Source organism: Vespa crabro, chromosome 4 (genome assembly GCF_910589235.1).
Source record: "Vespa crabro chromosome 4, iyVesCrab1.2, whole genome shotgun sequence".
In the NCBI taxonomy this organism is placed as follows: Eukaryota; Metazoa; Arthropoda; class Insecta; order Hymenoptera; family Vespidae; genus Vespa; species Vespa crabro.
In genome coordinates this window covers 4,769,609-4,787,224 of record NC_060958.1, presented here as the reverse complement: position 1 = coordinate 4,787,224, position 17,616 = coordinate 4,769,609, and the positions used below count along the sequence as shown (strand labels likewise).

Genomic DNA, 17,616 nt, shown 5'->3' with positions numbered 1-17,616 from the left:
ATTCCTAAAAATTCTGATTTATTTAACAAAATTACGAGTAATCTTTTATTTATTTAATATCAACGATCGTTCATCTTGAAACTTATATTTGTATTCAATATAATTTAATGAAATATTATGATTTATATGCTAAATATTTAACGTAATAAATTCAATTGAAATAATTGAAATACTTACGAGAACACTGTGAGCATCGTCGTGAGTATCACCACTGATTGAACTTTTGCCACTACTGGTACCGATTCCAAGGTCGCTTAAATCGTTTGCATCCTCTTCGTGATACATGGCCAGACTAATACTCAATTTCCGACCTCTGTTACCTCGCTCTTCCATCATTTCCGAGAAGGTTTTACTTCGACGTCGTTGTCTATCGTGTTCTTCGAGTTCTAGTTTTTTAACCTCTACCACTCGCTCGATTATGTGTTCTTGGCGCTTCCTTCGACTGCTCTTCCAATTGTCTAGATTCTATAATACGACATTCATTTTTTATTATTATATTATATTTTACATTATATAAGCGATTAAATAAGGATTAAAGATTTTACATATTATCTAATAAATTAGATATCGTTATATCTAATTAGATATAAGTACTTTTTGTGTCGTCCATGTCGTTCTTATGTTGATATATTTGTTAATTATATATCGATAAACATATTTGTTTATTATTATTTATTAATTTATTTCGAAATTCTTACCGATTGCCAATCTTCCGGATCATCTCGAACTTCCTGTTTAATCTTCTTGACTTCTTGCACTTTTTGCAATTGTTCTTGTGCCGTACGATACAAAGAACATGGTCCAACTTTGACAAATTGAAGAGGATTGGTCGCTTGTTTCGGTGGTATTTTTAAAGTTGTTTTCAATTTTGGTGGTTCATGTGCGATCTGTAATCAATTGATTAATACATATATATTTTTTTTCTTTATATAATAATAAACTTAGATCGATTGATCGTCTATGTTATTTTCTAACGAGACTGTTTAACGACCGTAATACGCGTAACAATGCAGGTACCGTTCGTTTTGCTCGTCGAAAAGGTATGTCAGAGAACATAAATTGGTTAATCGAAAAACTATCGCTTCGCTTTCACATCCGTTTCCTGTCCTTTTTTTATTAAATCAATGAACATGTACATACTAAATTCTTTTGAGATTTTCTTGTTTGACTTCCAAATGTGTTTTTAAAATTAAATTGATCCAAACATCATATTTTCTGATAATATTAGCATTTTATATATTGCGAATATTAAACATTCACAAAGCGTCTTGTTTTTTTAATTCAGAATACTTTTATAATATTTTATGGTGTTTTAAATTCAAAAAAAAAATGAAAGTTATTCATTGTTAATTTTTTTCATATATTTTTAATATTCAACTTAATTTGCTTCAATATTTTCGAAACACCTTGTATAAGACAGAAGCCATACACAGAGGTCATTCGAAGCAGGATACGATTTAAAACGTGTAGACTGCTTATACATTGTATGCCGATTGCATAAGCCATTCCGCTAATGCGACTAACGTCATACTTTGGGCGAAAAACTCTAACGGCATGAAAGAAAAGAGGTAGGAGATAAGAATTGTATGCACTTTGGTCGTTCACTTGCACTTTCCAGTCTCTCCCTATATACGTGAAGGAATAAAAGTATATAATATGATCGAAAATAACGTTTGAACGAAGTTTAAAGTTCGTTGTCTAAACGGAAGCGGAATCACGCTGGCAGTTCGTCCTTTCGAGCATGAACATCGTAATCGATAGTTTTTACATCGATTATCTATGTAAGAGAAAGGCTTCCCCTTTCGATTTCTTCTTTATAAGTCGACAAAATAACCGTAATCTTACTCGTAACGCGTTTCTCCTGGCTAAATTTAATCTTAGATTATTGATTCGATTTTACGTGATTTAGAATAACAAGTACAAATTCTTATTGACTAACTTCTAAGCTTTTTACGTAATAATTTATTACATGAAATCATCTTAAATAAATGTATCCACATTTATTCTCTTAGCTAATCATTATGTATATCGATTAATTATAGCGTTAAATATTACCAAATTCGATAAATGTTATTACAAATTATTATCCAATGTTTATCATATTAACTAAAGAAATTTCAAATTCGTAAGATCCAAAGGTAACATATATCTCAGAAAGTATATGTAGATTTATACTTAATTAATTTTCGTGTCTATCGTAAAAATTATGAAAAACAATTGGACGAAAATTATTACAAATTATTGTCGAATGTTTATCATATTTATCAATGACATTTTAAATTCATAAGATATAAACAAAATTCATGAATGATTTTATTTCAAGATAAATTATACGATTAATCGAAACGATTAGATGTAGATTAGTGATTTCATATGATCGTGAATGAAACGTGTTAAAAGACATGCGTCGCCAGTGGGTGTATATATATATATATATATATATGTAAGAAAGATACCGCAATCGTTTCTAAAACGACGTAGTATATAGGTTACACGTCTATACATATGCATATATACATATATGTTTGACGTAATACAGACCATCACTCTTTCGTTTCGCCGCTCAGTGGCGGCGGTTTGCGAGGCGGGCATCCTTCCTTCCTTCTTCCTTCGCCTTCTCCCTTACGGTACTCCTCCTCTTCAATGTAGAACGAGTGCTCGCACGGATGAGCCCATCCTATGTCTCGTCTCTGTGAAAGACAAACAGGAAGTGTTAATGAGAAAAAGGTAACGATAACGGATTATTATTAACATTTATATATTCGGATTTATATATTCGGATTTATATATTCAGATTTATCAACATCTTATTAAAATTCTTTGTATCAAATAAATTGTCAATTGCATTCAATTTATATAATAAAACGAAAATACTTGATTTATTTTTACGTGCTTTAAATATGATGAAATATAATTATTACGCAAAGTATTAATATTTGTATAATGCAATATACGAAATGTTAATACTATTATATAATATATATATATATATATATATATATATATATATATAATATTAATAATTATGCGAAATTTGTTGAAATTCGATTATATTATAAATCTGTTGTCGAGGATAAATATTACATTAAAAAAATTAATGATTTTTTGAATTCTTTAAATTGTAATTCGATTTAAATATTTATAATAAAACTAAGCATTTGATTTATTTTAATATGATTGAAATATGATGAAATATTATGTAATATTATTCAAAGTTTCTTGAGATCCAAGTATATTACCAATAAGACGACCAAACAATATTGACGACGAATACACATTAACCTATATCATTGAAAATATTCATTAATTCTGAAATTGATTTATTAATGAACATCGAATGAAATACGAGAAATCGAATGAATTTCAAAAGTGTATTCTTGAATTTGCATATAAATAACTTGGAAGTTCAATATATTCCCTCACGTTATTTCGTTGGTTGTTCAAATTTTCGAACTAGTTGATCGTGTTGCATTTTCTGTCATTTCACGAGAGCTTTTCTTTCATTCCTACACGTAGGAAAGCTCGAATATTCGTTTATGTGTGTGTGTGTGTGTGTGTGCGTGAGAGAGAGAGGTGTGTCATGCGAGACGAACAAATATTATTCCAGTCAGTTTATGTTTGCGAGGCGCATCCGCCCCATAGCTTTCTATTTCGGAAGCGACGAGCGTTTTCAACTCGCTGAGCAATCGACTGAAAGGTTCTCAAGGCTGACGAGGTGTGCATTTCGTGATATCTTTTCTCGATCGTTTTTGATCTCTCTCAATAAGAACTTCTTTGATAATAAAAACGAACGATAACTATTAAAACGTCTTTGATTATGTTCAATTTATATAGGTACGTATGTATATATAGGATAAGTCAACTATTACTGACATATTAAAATAACATATTATAGATATTTATTGATTGAAAAAAAAAAAAAAAATAAAATAAATAATCTTTCGTATAGCCGATAGAAATGTAGTTTTATAATAAACGTTTCATTCCAAATTGTTTTCTTCTAAAATCATTAAATAGGAAATTGTTGCGTCTGACAATAATTATTGACTTTGTATGCATACATAGTAAAGTCTAACGTCTTCGTGGTAAAGGAAAGACTATGTTTGCTTGAGCAACAACCGTTAGAACTTTATCTACAATATTCGTCTTCTCTGAGACTTCTCTTCGAAAGCTGTGAAAACAGTATACTCTATAAAGTAAGACAGAAATGCAAAAGCTTTGATTCACTTTTTTAAATGACTTATCTGTGTTGTAAAACAGAGAATGTATTGTTATCTTGTTTAATCATAAATAAGAAAGAAAAAAGAAGAAGAAATTCTGTTCCCTTTTTAAAAAAAAAGAAATAAATAAATAAAATTAATTATTATTTGACATTTCAAAAATTAATTCCAATAATCCAATAATTTTTCTAATTCAGATTTAATTCAGTTTGATTAGTTTTTTTTTAACACATTCGATTATTAGCAATGAAAAATTAAAAAATTAATAGGACGATCAATACATGATGTTCGTTTCAATGACAATTAAGCAGCGTGTGTGTCCTTTTAACTCGACGATTGAGGATCGAGGTCGAGACATTTTCTGGCTTCGATATGTCGAGAGATAACGTCGACGTGACACTTGTCGCCAGATGTTGCGGCTCGGCTCGCTGCTCGCACGACACGTTTCATTAAGCGTTCTACGCGTGTGGACGTGGACCACTGTAGACATCAAAGTCACCTAAGCTCCGTGGTTCGAACTTTCAAAATGAAAGTCGAGAGAAAAAGGCAATAATTTGATTCGCGATTTTTTGGTCTGGACGTACATTTCATTTTTCCCCTATTCAGTTTTATTTCACAGGACACTTTTATCGTAGTCCTCCTTCTTCCTTTTTTTTTTTGAATAAAAGTGATTACGTTGATTTCGAATTTCTTTTTGTTTTCGTCCGATATAACAGATATTTTAGATTTTTTTCCACTTTTTGTTTTTTTATATATTTTATTAATAATTTTGTTGTTGTAATAAATTTTAAATGGAAATTATATTATTAAGACAGATCTCATTCGAATGACTATTTCGATTTGCCTCAGGTGATTAGGAGAAAATTGTGGTGCCGTAAATTCAACGACAAACGACGAGTCGTGATTTCGACATGCTCTGTAAATTTCTAAGTTGAATGGTAGAAGGATGGGTGGAGCCGATAATAACAACGCTGACAATTACAATGTCGATCTAACCAATGCGAATTTCGAACTTCGATCGTTCTTATATTTGCACTGCGTATCGTATTATTTCCATTTTTTCCCCTTTCTTTCTTTCTTTCTTTTTAATTTGAGCCTTATCAGACATACTCTTGTTTTCTTTCCGTCTTTGGAAGTCAAGCTTTATTGATTTACGATTATTATCAAATAATGTCCTCTAATTAAATTACTGCTTGTTATTCTGAGCGATAAATCATCGATCCATAGAATCGCAACGTTTTATAAGAACATTTCATTATACAAATCAATAAAAAGTTATATATGTATGTATATAAAAAAATATGTGTATATATATATTCTTCATATTTTATATAAAAAATTATGCACGTAACTACTTGCATTTATACATTTGTATATTTATACAGAAATATTTATAAATATGTATAGGTTACTGTAAAACGTGTTTCGTCCGTTTTGAAAGTAGTTAGACGTTGGTCATTCTGGTTGATACGCTTGTAAATATCTTGATATTATCTACGATTATCTCACTCAGTTCATACACTATATAGTATACGGTTCTTTTTTTTTTCAAGGAACCAATTAACACTATTATCCGCTGTTACATCTATGCTATGCCTCGGTAAGCAATTATTACGTGGAAAGCATGGATCGTATGGGATATTTTTTAAAGAGTAAGATAGATCTTCTTAAGTTTTATACTTTCGCTTGTATCGGCACCGTTCTATAACGCTTCTCTAACATATCTTTAATATACTGTTAATTTTATAGATTTCCGGCGAGTCCAAGGAAATCGTTATTCGAGCGCGTGCGAGAAAGATAGATAGATGATAGATAGATATATAGATAGATAGATAGAAAGATAGATAGATAGATAGATAGATAGATAGATAGATAGATAGATAGAGAGAGAGAGAGAAAGAGAGTTGAATCTAAACATTTTCTAATTGCTAACTGCAAGTAACCTTAATTATACGAGCTATGATCGTAAGTATATCGTTGGAAACGATCACTAAAAAATCCTCGGAGATTTTTAACTCAATTCGACTCCGATCTATACGATATTTTATATGCATTTATATCGAAAGATCAATCAAACTATCGATCATAAGGAATATATAAAAGATATAATATTTTTCTTCGAACAATTTCACGAGATAATTTTCAAGATACTCGTGAGATGAATCTCGAAACGAAGAAAAGAGTATATTCGTCGTTCTTTCCTTCTTTATTCTCTTCATTTTATTCGAGGAACTCGTTTCAAAGAGGCCGAGAGGATCGAAGGCCCATCGATCGAGCTGATCGTCTTCCAATGCCGTACGCTGAGACAGCGGCAGAGAGGGTGTAATAAAAACGCGAAGATGAAGATAAAGGAATTTCTGGCTAGGGGGTCGCGACCCGAAAGACCTTGCGATGAACCTTGATACAACGAGTCGGCATATTTCTACGCTTGCTACGCGTACTGAAGATACGTAGAGAGAAAGAGAGAGAGAGAGAGAGAGAGAGAGAGAGAGAGAGAGAGAGAGAGAGAGAGAGAGAGAGAGAGAGAGAGAGAGAGAGAGAGAGAGAGATAGACAGATAGAGATAGACAGATAGAGGAATAAAAACACGGATGGATCTATCTTTCTTTTTATTATTTCTTTTTTTATTTTTTTTAAAGGTCTAATCGATTCTTTCTTTTCTTTCAAGATTTAGAAAAAAGTCAAAATTCGATAAAAAATAGAAAATGTGTTGGTCTATCTCTTTCTCTTACGCTTTATACGAGATGTTAGCTATCTAAATGTATTCGTTTCTCAAAATATTAGAAAAAGAAAGAGAGAGAGAAAGAGAGAGAGAAAGAGAGAGAGAGGGAGCAGTGGAACGACAAATAAATCGTGCAATAAATCGCCTGATTCGCCAAAACATTCTCGTATTTTTGATAACTTACGAGTCTTCTCGAGCTTCATTCATCGTTCTTCCTTCGAAAAGCTCTCTCTCCTTCTCTCTTGTTTACCATTTTACGTTTACCGTATTTCTTTACTACTATTTTTATAAACTTTTTTTTATAAACATTTCAAATCGAATTTGTAAATGTTTTCTTTAAAATTAAAAGAATGTCTTTAAATTTCTATATATGTACATATTTTTATATATAAGTATCTACGTATATATATATACAAAAAAAGAGAAAATTATTATTGAAATTAATCGATTTTCAAACTAATTTATTTGTTTTAAATAAAAAAATAAAATTTGAATTGCAAAATCTTATTATAAGCCCGCATAAATACATACACATCTATAGATAGAAAAAAAAATTTTGATTTAAAAAATATATTCTTGAAAATCGAACACGTTTTATGGTCCTTTATAAATCTAACAAAGAAAACAAGAGAAAGGAAAAGGAGGACAACACGAAGCGGAAACTCCACCCGCCGAAACTTAATCGTGATCGTAAACGTGATACGTGTTTTTGCGCGCGCGCGCGCGCACGTTCTCTAGTGCAAAATATCTCACCCCTCTCTTTCACTCTTTCTTGATCTCGCTCGCGACTACGATTTCATATCGCCGGGAAGAAGCGCCGTAACGTTTTATGGTACATAAAACGGTGGACTTTATGCCAGCATGGCTCGGGTGAACCTTTTATTAAACTATGTCATGATGTTTTACGGTCACGGAGCAGCACTCGAACGAACGCCTGCTCGTAAGTAGGCAGCACGCTTGTCCTCTTCCTCCCTTTCCTCCTTTTCCTTCTTCTTCTTCTCCTCCTCATCAAGATTCCGAGTGTTGTTGGCAGCCCTCCTGACGATTACTTGAAACGCGTGTTTCTGTTAAAACGCGTGTCTACGTTAACCAGCTGCATTCGGATAATTGGACATTCGATCGTGTTAATAAGTTTTCCTTTCGAATTCACTCCAATTTTTCTTCAATCCAATCTTTCTTTCTTTCTTTTTATTTTTTTTTTATAACTTTTATCTTCTCTTTATATTTATATCATAAAAGATATATATATATATTTTTGTTATTTAAAGATAGTTTTATATCATTTTTCAATAAACATTATATATCTTTATGATTTTGTTTTTTCTTCTCAACTGATCATAATAAACTACCGATCTAAAAGGTACATATATTTATATTTAACTCTTTCTCGTCTTACTCGAGCGTGACTAGTATTTCGTATTGAACTAGTTAAATAATAAAAAAAAAACAAAAAAAAAAAAAAATAAAACCGTGCAAATATCCATATTAGTTGCATAGAGAATTATTTTCACAATTTATCAAACTTTCACTTCCTCTTACTGAGAAATTTTCCATATGAAGATAGTACGTATTTGATCGAAATTTTTATACTTAATAATAATACTTTTTTTAATCTTGCGAACGTAGAAAAATTTCCTTGAGTAAAAAAGAGAAAGAAATAGATAGATAGATAAATAACAAAATACTCAAAAAAAAAGAAGAAGAAGAAGAAGAAGAAGAAGAAGCGAGCTCGAGAGAGGCGCGGTTCACGGATATATTCTCGATACGCTCGTAATACGCGATATATCGTCGTGGTATTAATAGTTACGACGTCGATTCACGACGTGCGTTTATTACTCGCGTATATTTTCTCTTACCTCCTCCGCATTCGCCTCGTGTAAATTACACAATGTTAAGTTACGTACGTACACACCCATAGCTAAGCTAGATAACACATGCGACTCTTTCTCCGTCTCTTCTTTTTCCTTTCTCTTATTCTTCATCTTGTCTCTCTTTATTTTGTATCTTTCATTTCTCTCGGTCCTTTTTTCTTTTTTTCTTCCTTGATCCCTTCTCTCTCTTTCTCTCTCTCTCTCTCTCTCTCTCTCTCTCTGTCTCTTTTTTAAAGATCTTATTGCTGCTGGTGATCGTTTAGAAATGCTATGAAACTAATGATTCAGTAAGAATTAATGAAACGATTCGTCTTGGATCGCACTCCCGCAGTGGTTTGCCTTTTCTCTTCTCTTTCTTTTTCTCTCGTTTGCACGTCCTTGCCGAGAGCACGTTGCAGAATGATTTTAATCCGAATCAAAAGTCTCAAAAATTAAACCAATTCAATTGGATCCAACGAATTACATTGTTGATTAAACATAGCTAAGATGGGTTAAATCGTGAGAACGATAATATTTATGAGAAAAAAGAAGAAGAAAAAAACTGACACGGTTGGTGATGAACTAATTATACACATTACCACGTCATTCTATTAATTTTTCTGATCGATGAAAAATTGTATGTTTTGTAAGTATTTTAAATATATTTTTGATTCGAAAAAAGTCCAGTTACGCTTTCAATTGCGTATTTAGTTTAATATGAATATAAAAACTTATAACGTTGATTGTTAATAAATAAATTAGATCAACAAATATTTCAAATATATCGAATTTTATAAAATATAATTTAGAGAAGCTTCGGGAATTCGTACGTTCAAATGAAAATTAAATGAAGACAATCGTTGCTATTTATTGTCTCTGTCTTTCTTTTTTTTGAAAAATCGAAGGAGAGAGTTAGTTCCTTTACCGTTTTTTTCCTTTAAAAGACAAGAGGGCATCGCCCTGATCGTGACCTAGCCACCAATACTATGTCTCCTTTAATAAATGCCCACACGTATGTATACATCGTCTTAAGATTCGACGAAAAATTTTAATTTTTTCTTTTTATTTCCCTTTCTTTTTCTCATTTAACTAAACCCATTGTCGTGTCAAGCAAATACGAATGATGAAACACAAGTATTGACAGCTGTGACCGAGTTGAATTTAATTTACATTTACATGTACATTTACATACATTTCCCTTCGCCATCATCAAAACGTGCGTGAGAATTCTTAGCGTTAATCGCACAACAGGTAAATATGTAAGGATGGTACGTCACGATTTAAGTCACTTTCTCCGTGACATACTCGACACGTTCCACTCGGCCGAAATTTCTGTTTCTCAGTGTTGATTTTCTCTTGTTTGTAAGTACGTAAGACACGAGAAAGAAAAACGACAAAAACAAAAAGGAAAAAAAAAAAGAAAGAAAGAACAAAGTCGAACACATAAATCTAATGTACACAAAACATGCATATACAAACGTAAACCACGAATATGGTCTTAATGAATGTAATTATTTCAAATAATTATTAATTAAATGTATTGCAATCTGTAAAAAATTGACAATTGTAATTTTGAAAAAAAAAAGGAAAAAAGAAATGATTAAACATAATAATTAATTACTATACTATAAATAATAGATATACGGAATTATTATATTATATATAATAAAGTAATACAAAATGTCTGTGAAAGAGTCCAAAAAAAGATGTAACAAAAAAAAAAAAAAAGAAAAAAAAAGAAAGAAGAATAGAAAAGAGAATAGAAAAAGGAGATAATGAACCTGGTAATTTTGAAATTCAGATTCTCAGCTTTTAACGAGAAGAGCGCGTATACGGTGCAAAGGAATAAGTGGGAAGGCAGGCCGGTGCGTAATGCGCATGCCGTATAATAGAGTCGGCTGCTCGGCTGCGGTTTTCAAATTGATTTTCCGCGGTAGTTCTTGATCGATGCTTTACCATTACCCCTTCCCCTCTTCCGGCGTTAGTCTCAAGAGGGTAGTAATTCGATTCCTGGTAGGTGATCGTCGACGAATTCTCGAGCTTACGACTCGAACCATCACAAGAGTTCAATAATTTTTATTTTTTTTTAACTCTCTTCCTTTTTCTCTTTTTCTTTTTTTCTTTATTATTATTATTACTATTATTATTATTATTATTATTATTATTATTATTTCTTTTATTACGTTGTTCTTGCGAAGATCGAAACTAATCATAATTTGTTTCTTATTAATTAATAAAAATTGCTAGCAATTGCTTCAATACTTATCGATCGCTAACTACATAATAAGTATCAAAGTATCGATCATGATTATCTTTCATGTAAGATTAGTATCGCGATATTTCTGTTATTATTCATTAGTGTCTATCATAATCAATAATATTACAGTTTAATCGTCAAACTTTTCGCGTGATATATTTCGATGGATATAATAATTTATCAATGTAATAAATATATTACACGAATCTCTCAATCTCTTTTGGTTCAAAAAAATAAAACAATATTGAAGCTCGAAGCTCGAATCTTTCTTTTCTTTTTCTTTTCTTCACTCGAGGGTTCGTATCGATGGTTTCGCGCAAGCGGCAAAAGGGCGGCATTAATCCGCCATTAATGGCGGGTTCCCACGGCTGTCGGGAATATTAATGACCCACTTACGCCGACAATAATGTGTTTATAGCTGCAATTTACGATCGCGACGAGGACGATGAGAGTACTCGCTCGATCCCACATCGTCGTTCGGTACTCGATATTTTCCTCATTGAATATCATACTTAGCGACGCTTCGAACTGCGATTTACGACGCTTCTTCTTCTTCTTTTCTTCTCCCTTTCTACGGTCCTTCGCGTGCGAGTAAACACGCGCTATGATTAACGTCGATCCTGTAATTGGTAGATTTCTACGTCGAATTCTTTCCTCGTCTTTGTTTTTTTCCTTTTCTTTTCTTTGTTTTTTTTTCTTTTTTTTTCCCATGAACAATCTCGAATCCGACATATTTTAAATGATCAAAGATTAGTAAGGAAAAAGAAATAAGTTTTTTTTTGGTTGAATAAAAGTTTTTTTTTGGTTGAATAAAAGTTTTTTTTTTTTTTTTGGTAAAAATATTAAATAAACTTTATACTGGTTATGTTTTATCTCTTTTCTATCTCATTTAGTTACTCATAAGTATCTTTCGATCTCTATCTCATCAATCATCTCTATGTTTCCAACGTGACTCTAACGTGCTGAATATAAAGTACCCAATTACTAGCGCATTAACATCGCCGCTTTTTTTTACGATCATGTTCATAGATAAAATTGGCATAGTATTATACATGTCAATATGTATTTTATATACACACACACACACACACATGTAGGAAAATATATCTAGAAAATACGTCTTCCTTGAAATCATCGTCCATCTTCAATTAAGTCGTAACATATTTGTAAATTACGAATAACATATCGATTTTAACAAATTTCAATCCTGACGTTGAATAAAATTTACGTTGCAATGTAATAAAACAAAATTTTTATTAATCGAAATATTAAAGATAAAAAGGGAAAAAGGAAAAAGAAACAAAAGAACAAAAAATTATATTGTTCGATATCAAACGATTAGAAATAGAAAAGGCTGCTATTTATTGGGTCAGTATATCTAAACATTTGATCAGTTTTTATAATAAAATACGTATTATAATCGGGAAGTAATCCTGACACTTAATTATTTATACTAATTATTTATTTTACAAAATTCTTACCATTGATTAATAAAAATACTGATTAAATAAATAGAAGTGGGGGAGGGGAAAAAGATCTAAGAATTTATTTAATTTGATGAGAGTATGTAATCCGTTTACGAGTATCGAAAGGATCGTCAAAGTTCGGTTTGACGAGTAAATTGCAGGAAGAGCGTATAGTTACGTGTTTATCTAAAAAAAAAAAAAAAAAAAAAAAAAAAAAATCACGTCGTTTGAAGCATAGCATAACCGTTAATATTCGCGATATCTCGAGGTAAGAGCGTGACGATTCGACGGAAGACACGAGCACCGCTATCCCTTCATGTATACGTATATAAACACTAGAAGACTGTGGATAACGAGAGTGTAGGTAGCAATATAAGAGACCCGACGAGCCGCTACTATCTTGCATATACTCCTCTCTCTTTCTTTCGTCTTTACTAGTATATATACCTAGTTCATAGCGTGTAGAAGCAAGGCAAGGTTTACGTGCAACGACAGAACGACGTTCGGTAGCGTTCGAACGACGTCGTAATGGCGCCGTGCTTGCTCGAACTTGTTGCGCAATGTTCCTCTCTCTTTCTCTCTCTCTCTCTCTCTCTCTCTCTTTTATAGTATAACACGGCTATCCGTAAATCTTTAACAATGAGGTGCTAGATTCATGCTACCGTCTCTCTCTCCCTCTCTCTCTTTCTCTCTCTTGACTTTTAGATCTTTGAACCTAATAGCTTTTATATGTACCAGGAAGAATTTCAAACGTTAGAAAAAGATAAATCAATTTATTTTTCAAGGAAAACGTTATATGTACTGATTTTCATACTTTTTTTTTTTGGAAATATTCGAATACGATCACAAAATTAAATATTTGTGCGTATGTTTTTTTTTGTCTTATCATTTTTCTTTTTGCATATTAGCAACTTATAGGTGTAAGTAAGAGTTAACGGGATGATAACTGATTCGATGATGAATACCGTTTAATGTCAATAAACCATCAGAATCATGACACTTATTTACATACATATACATATGTTAATAATAATAATAAAAAAAAAAAAGACATTTTTTTTTCCTTTCGATATGAGTTACATACATACATACATACATACATACATACATACATACATACATACATACATACATACATACATACATACATACATACATACATACATACATACATACATACATACATACATACATACATACATACATACATACATACATACATACATACATACATACATACATACATACATACATACATACATACATACATACATACATATATATATAAAGATGTTCGATTATTTACGAGACTGCCAAGCCATTATTTCGCAAGAACGCTATGCTGACAATAATTACAAAGTTGTGGAGGTTGCATTAACGGTACGTTTCGTGCCTGCCGATCCAACCTACAGCGTACGCATCCGATCGAATCCGGTTAACGTCTCTTTTCAGTCTTACCGTTTCTTCGATCGAATAAAAGAAAAAAAAAGAAAGAAAGAAAGAAAGAAAAAACAGATTTGCTCGGTTTCATGATTGAGATATCTTCATTTCTATTACAGTGAGTTGTTCGTTTCAAGTCGTCTATCAGCAGACATAATTGATCTATTGACTCAACTATGTTTTAGAATCCTTAGATGTTCTTCATGTATTCTTCTAATCTTCCTCTTCAATCTTTATAATGATACAAAACGCGATTATAAATAATATAACAAAAAGGAAAAAAGGAACAATTTTAATTAAGATAGATCGATTAAAGTGTGAAATCAAAGATATAATACATATATCTCTTATTATCATATATCTTTATTTTCTCTTCATTCATCTCTCTCTCTCTCTCTCTCTCTCTCTCTCTCTCTCTTTCTCTGTCCCTCTTTATACTATAGATATTTCTCATATGATTTCAGTCTGCAAGTTTGATCTTTATCGCGAAACGAGACACTATTATAAATAATATAAAAGAAAAGAATTTTAAAATTAAGATACCTAGATCGATTGCAACGAAACAAATGCATATCTATATATAGTATCATATATCTACCAATATCATTTCCTTTCTTCATTCATCATTCTCTCTCATCTTTCAACTTTCTTATATCTCTTATTATTTAAAAATTCTTCGATAAGAACACTTATAACACATGCACATATAGAGTGAGAGTGAGAGAAAGAGAGAGAGAGAGAAAGGGAGAGAAAGAGAGAGCGAGAGAGAGAGAGAGAGGGATACGTGTGATCGCAAGAAACCGATCGTTCTTCCTCGACGAAAAAAGAAAAATAAGAAAAGAAGAAAGTAAAAAAAGAAAAAAAAACAAAAAGAAAAGAAAAGGATGAGGCTCCGTGAGAGAGATCATAGCTTGCGTCCGGTAGGTAGAGGATCCCCTTTGCTGACCTTAAACCTTGCCGCTCGAGACCTCGGAGATCCTCGAGACACGAGGTGCAGTCACGTAGCGAGGCCTTACGTAACGTTACGCTCCTTATGCGCGTATCTTTTCGTGTTCTCTCTCTCTCTCTCTCTCTCTCTCTCTCTCTCTCTCTCTCTCTTTCTCTCTTCTCGAACCGATACTGATAATTAATAGCTCGCATACTTGTTTACGTACTTACGTACGTAATGTAATGTAATGTAACGTAACGTAATGTATACATGCAAACGTGATCTCGAGAGGATTTTTGAGAAAAATTCAAGCTTGTTGCATTACGGATGAAGATCGATCGATTAATCGAATATCATCGAATACCGAGAGAAACGTTAATAATTGCCGACGATTCAAACGATTTCATCGGTTCTTATGCTTATCTATGATTTTACCTTTTTATCTGTTATTATTTTTATATTTCATTTTTAAATGACGTCGTACGATTAGAAATGATCGATCGATTGATCGATCGAATGATAAGTTAAGAATGATTATCGATCGTCTCGAAATTCTTACAATTTTTATGCTCGTGTTCTTTTTTTTTTTTTTTCATCATCCATCTTTCATTTGTGCGTTTCATTTCGAAATGACGTCAATACAATTAGAAAATATGAATAAGTATAATGGAAGAAAAAGAAAGAAATTTCTTCGAGAATGTTTTTATTCGTTCGCAAAAAGAAAAGAAGAAAAGGAAAAGAAAAGAAATTAAAGACTATGTGTTCCCATACGAATATATGAGCGTGCATGCAAGAAACATACTTTCCCACGAGAAAAAAAAAGTGTGTTTTCTGATATTAAATATATATCGTAAGGTATAAGGATCGAGCAAAAGAAGTATAATGATGATGATGATAGTCGTAATGATGATAATGTAATGAGAACGGTAGGAAGAGTTTCTTTTTTATACTTGTTTATTATTGTTCTCTCTTTCTCTCTCTTTCTCTCTCTTCCATTCATTTGTAATCGTTTGTAAATCACATTATTAACAGCATTGACTTTTGCGTATAGCCTCATTTGGAAAGTTATTTTGTTGAAAAATGAATCCAAGCTTCGATCGATATTGACGCGTGTTCGTTGCGCGCGTGCGCACAAAAAACGAGGAGAAGTAGAAGGAGGAGGAGGAGAAGGAGGAACGCAACTAATTACCGGACGTTATCGCAGCTTCTCGGGATTTAATACGAGGATGCACGTGCGATGGAAACTCCTCTATACTTGGCAAGAGATGCACGCCAATAATCTCTCTCCCTCTCTTTCTCACTCTCTCGCTCTAGTCGAGCTCTGTTGGATGCCGATAAGTTTTTCGATCGGTTGGAGTAAATGGGAAACTCGTGTTACCTCGAACCACGATGGACGTGTACGCGTCGTCTTGGAAAAGTTATCGCTTTCGCGTGTGAAAGAGTCAGTGAATATGTATGTGTGTGTGAAAGAGAGAGAAAGAGAGAGAGAGAGAAAGAGAGAGAGAAAGAGAGAGAGAGAGAGAGAGGGTGGTATCTAGGCTCTTATATTGTATGTGGCACGAATTATTTCGAAGAACGGATACTTTCGATAGGTCGCATCTATCCTCAGGATTTCTTACAAGTTCGTGGAGATAAAATGAAAAGAAAATGATCGTGACGACGAATATCTTTTTTTTCTTTCTTTTTATATTTAGTTCTTTTTCGAGGTATTAAATATGGACGGTTTAAAAGGAAATGTAGATCGTAATTTTTTTAATATCTCTGATTTCTAGGTCATTTTCATGGATATATATATATATATATATATATATATATATATATATATATATATGTGAAAGAGAGAGAGAGAGAGAGAGAGAGAGAGAGAGAGAAAAGTTGAAGATAACTTTTTCTTCGTCTTGTTCGAGAGTGACAGCTCTCGAGTAAAGTATGTCACTTGCACTTGCCATATTCAACTAGTCAGAGAAACTTGCATGGGGTTTACCGATCCGAGCGAACTGGGTCGTTGACGAAGACAAGGACGAAGACGAAAACTACAACTATGACTACAACTACGACGATAACGACTACATCGAATGGTATTTATCGATCGAAGATAGAAATTTTCTCTTCTCGTCTTTGCAAGCGAAGTTACGTCGCGAAACGAGATATAGCAGTCTTTGTAGCCGGAGGCAAGGTAATTTCTAAGGGAAAATATATCGAGAAGGATGTTCATGAGAATCCACGTCTCGTATCTTATAGGATGGAACTTATAGACACTCATGTGTCTATACATGCATAAGTATATATATAGTATGCATAAGTATAAGGCCACCACTCAAAATTTGTTTGTACATTTTAATCTAGAGTAACACGCGTAAACACGTGCGTATCACGTGTCGTCTACTCCAATACATACATAAGTATGTTTGTGTCTGCGTGTGTGTATATATATATATATATATATATATACAGATACATATATGTATATAATATAATATATATGTATGCACGTACGTATCTTTTAAAAGCATCAGCCGGACTTTAAACACGTGCTTCCGTAACCTCAACGACTTCTTATAAAGTGTAATGACTAAATAATCTAATAACAATGGGAATAATGTGTATACCAATAGTAATAACACGCATATAAAAGTTATTATAATAATAAAACTGATAACAAAAATTATTCTATTATTCCTTTAATTACTTAAAAGGGCCTCAAAGTTATCTAGACTCTTTTATGATTATCTTC

At 32.3% G+C, this 17,616-nt stretch overlaps 1 protein-coding gene across 11 annotated transcripts in view; it reads right to left on the bottom strand.

Moving 5' to 3' along the window:
• The window catches only part of LOC124423840 (inner centromere protein A), a 91,448-nt gene that overhangs the window by 14,025 nt on the left and 59,807 nt on the right, over nucleotides 1-17,616 (bottom strand). For all 11 annotated transcript variants that reach the window (XM_046962097.1, XM_046962100.1, XM_046962096.1 and 8 more), the window contains 3 exons: nucleotides 2,542-2,690; nucleotides 699-887; nucleotides 178-465 (listed from right to left, as the gene is read on the bottom strand). In XM_046962097.1, coding sequence (XP_046818053.1) covers nucleotides 178-465; nucleotides 699-887; nucleotides 2,542-2,592 — 528 coding nt within the window. In that variant the 5' untranslated portion in view covers nucleotides 2,593-2,690. The remainder of the gene's footprint in view (nucleotides 1-177; nucleotides 466-698; nucleotides 888-2,541; nucleotides 2,691-17,616) is intronic.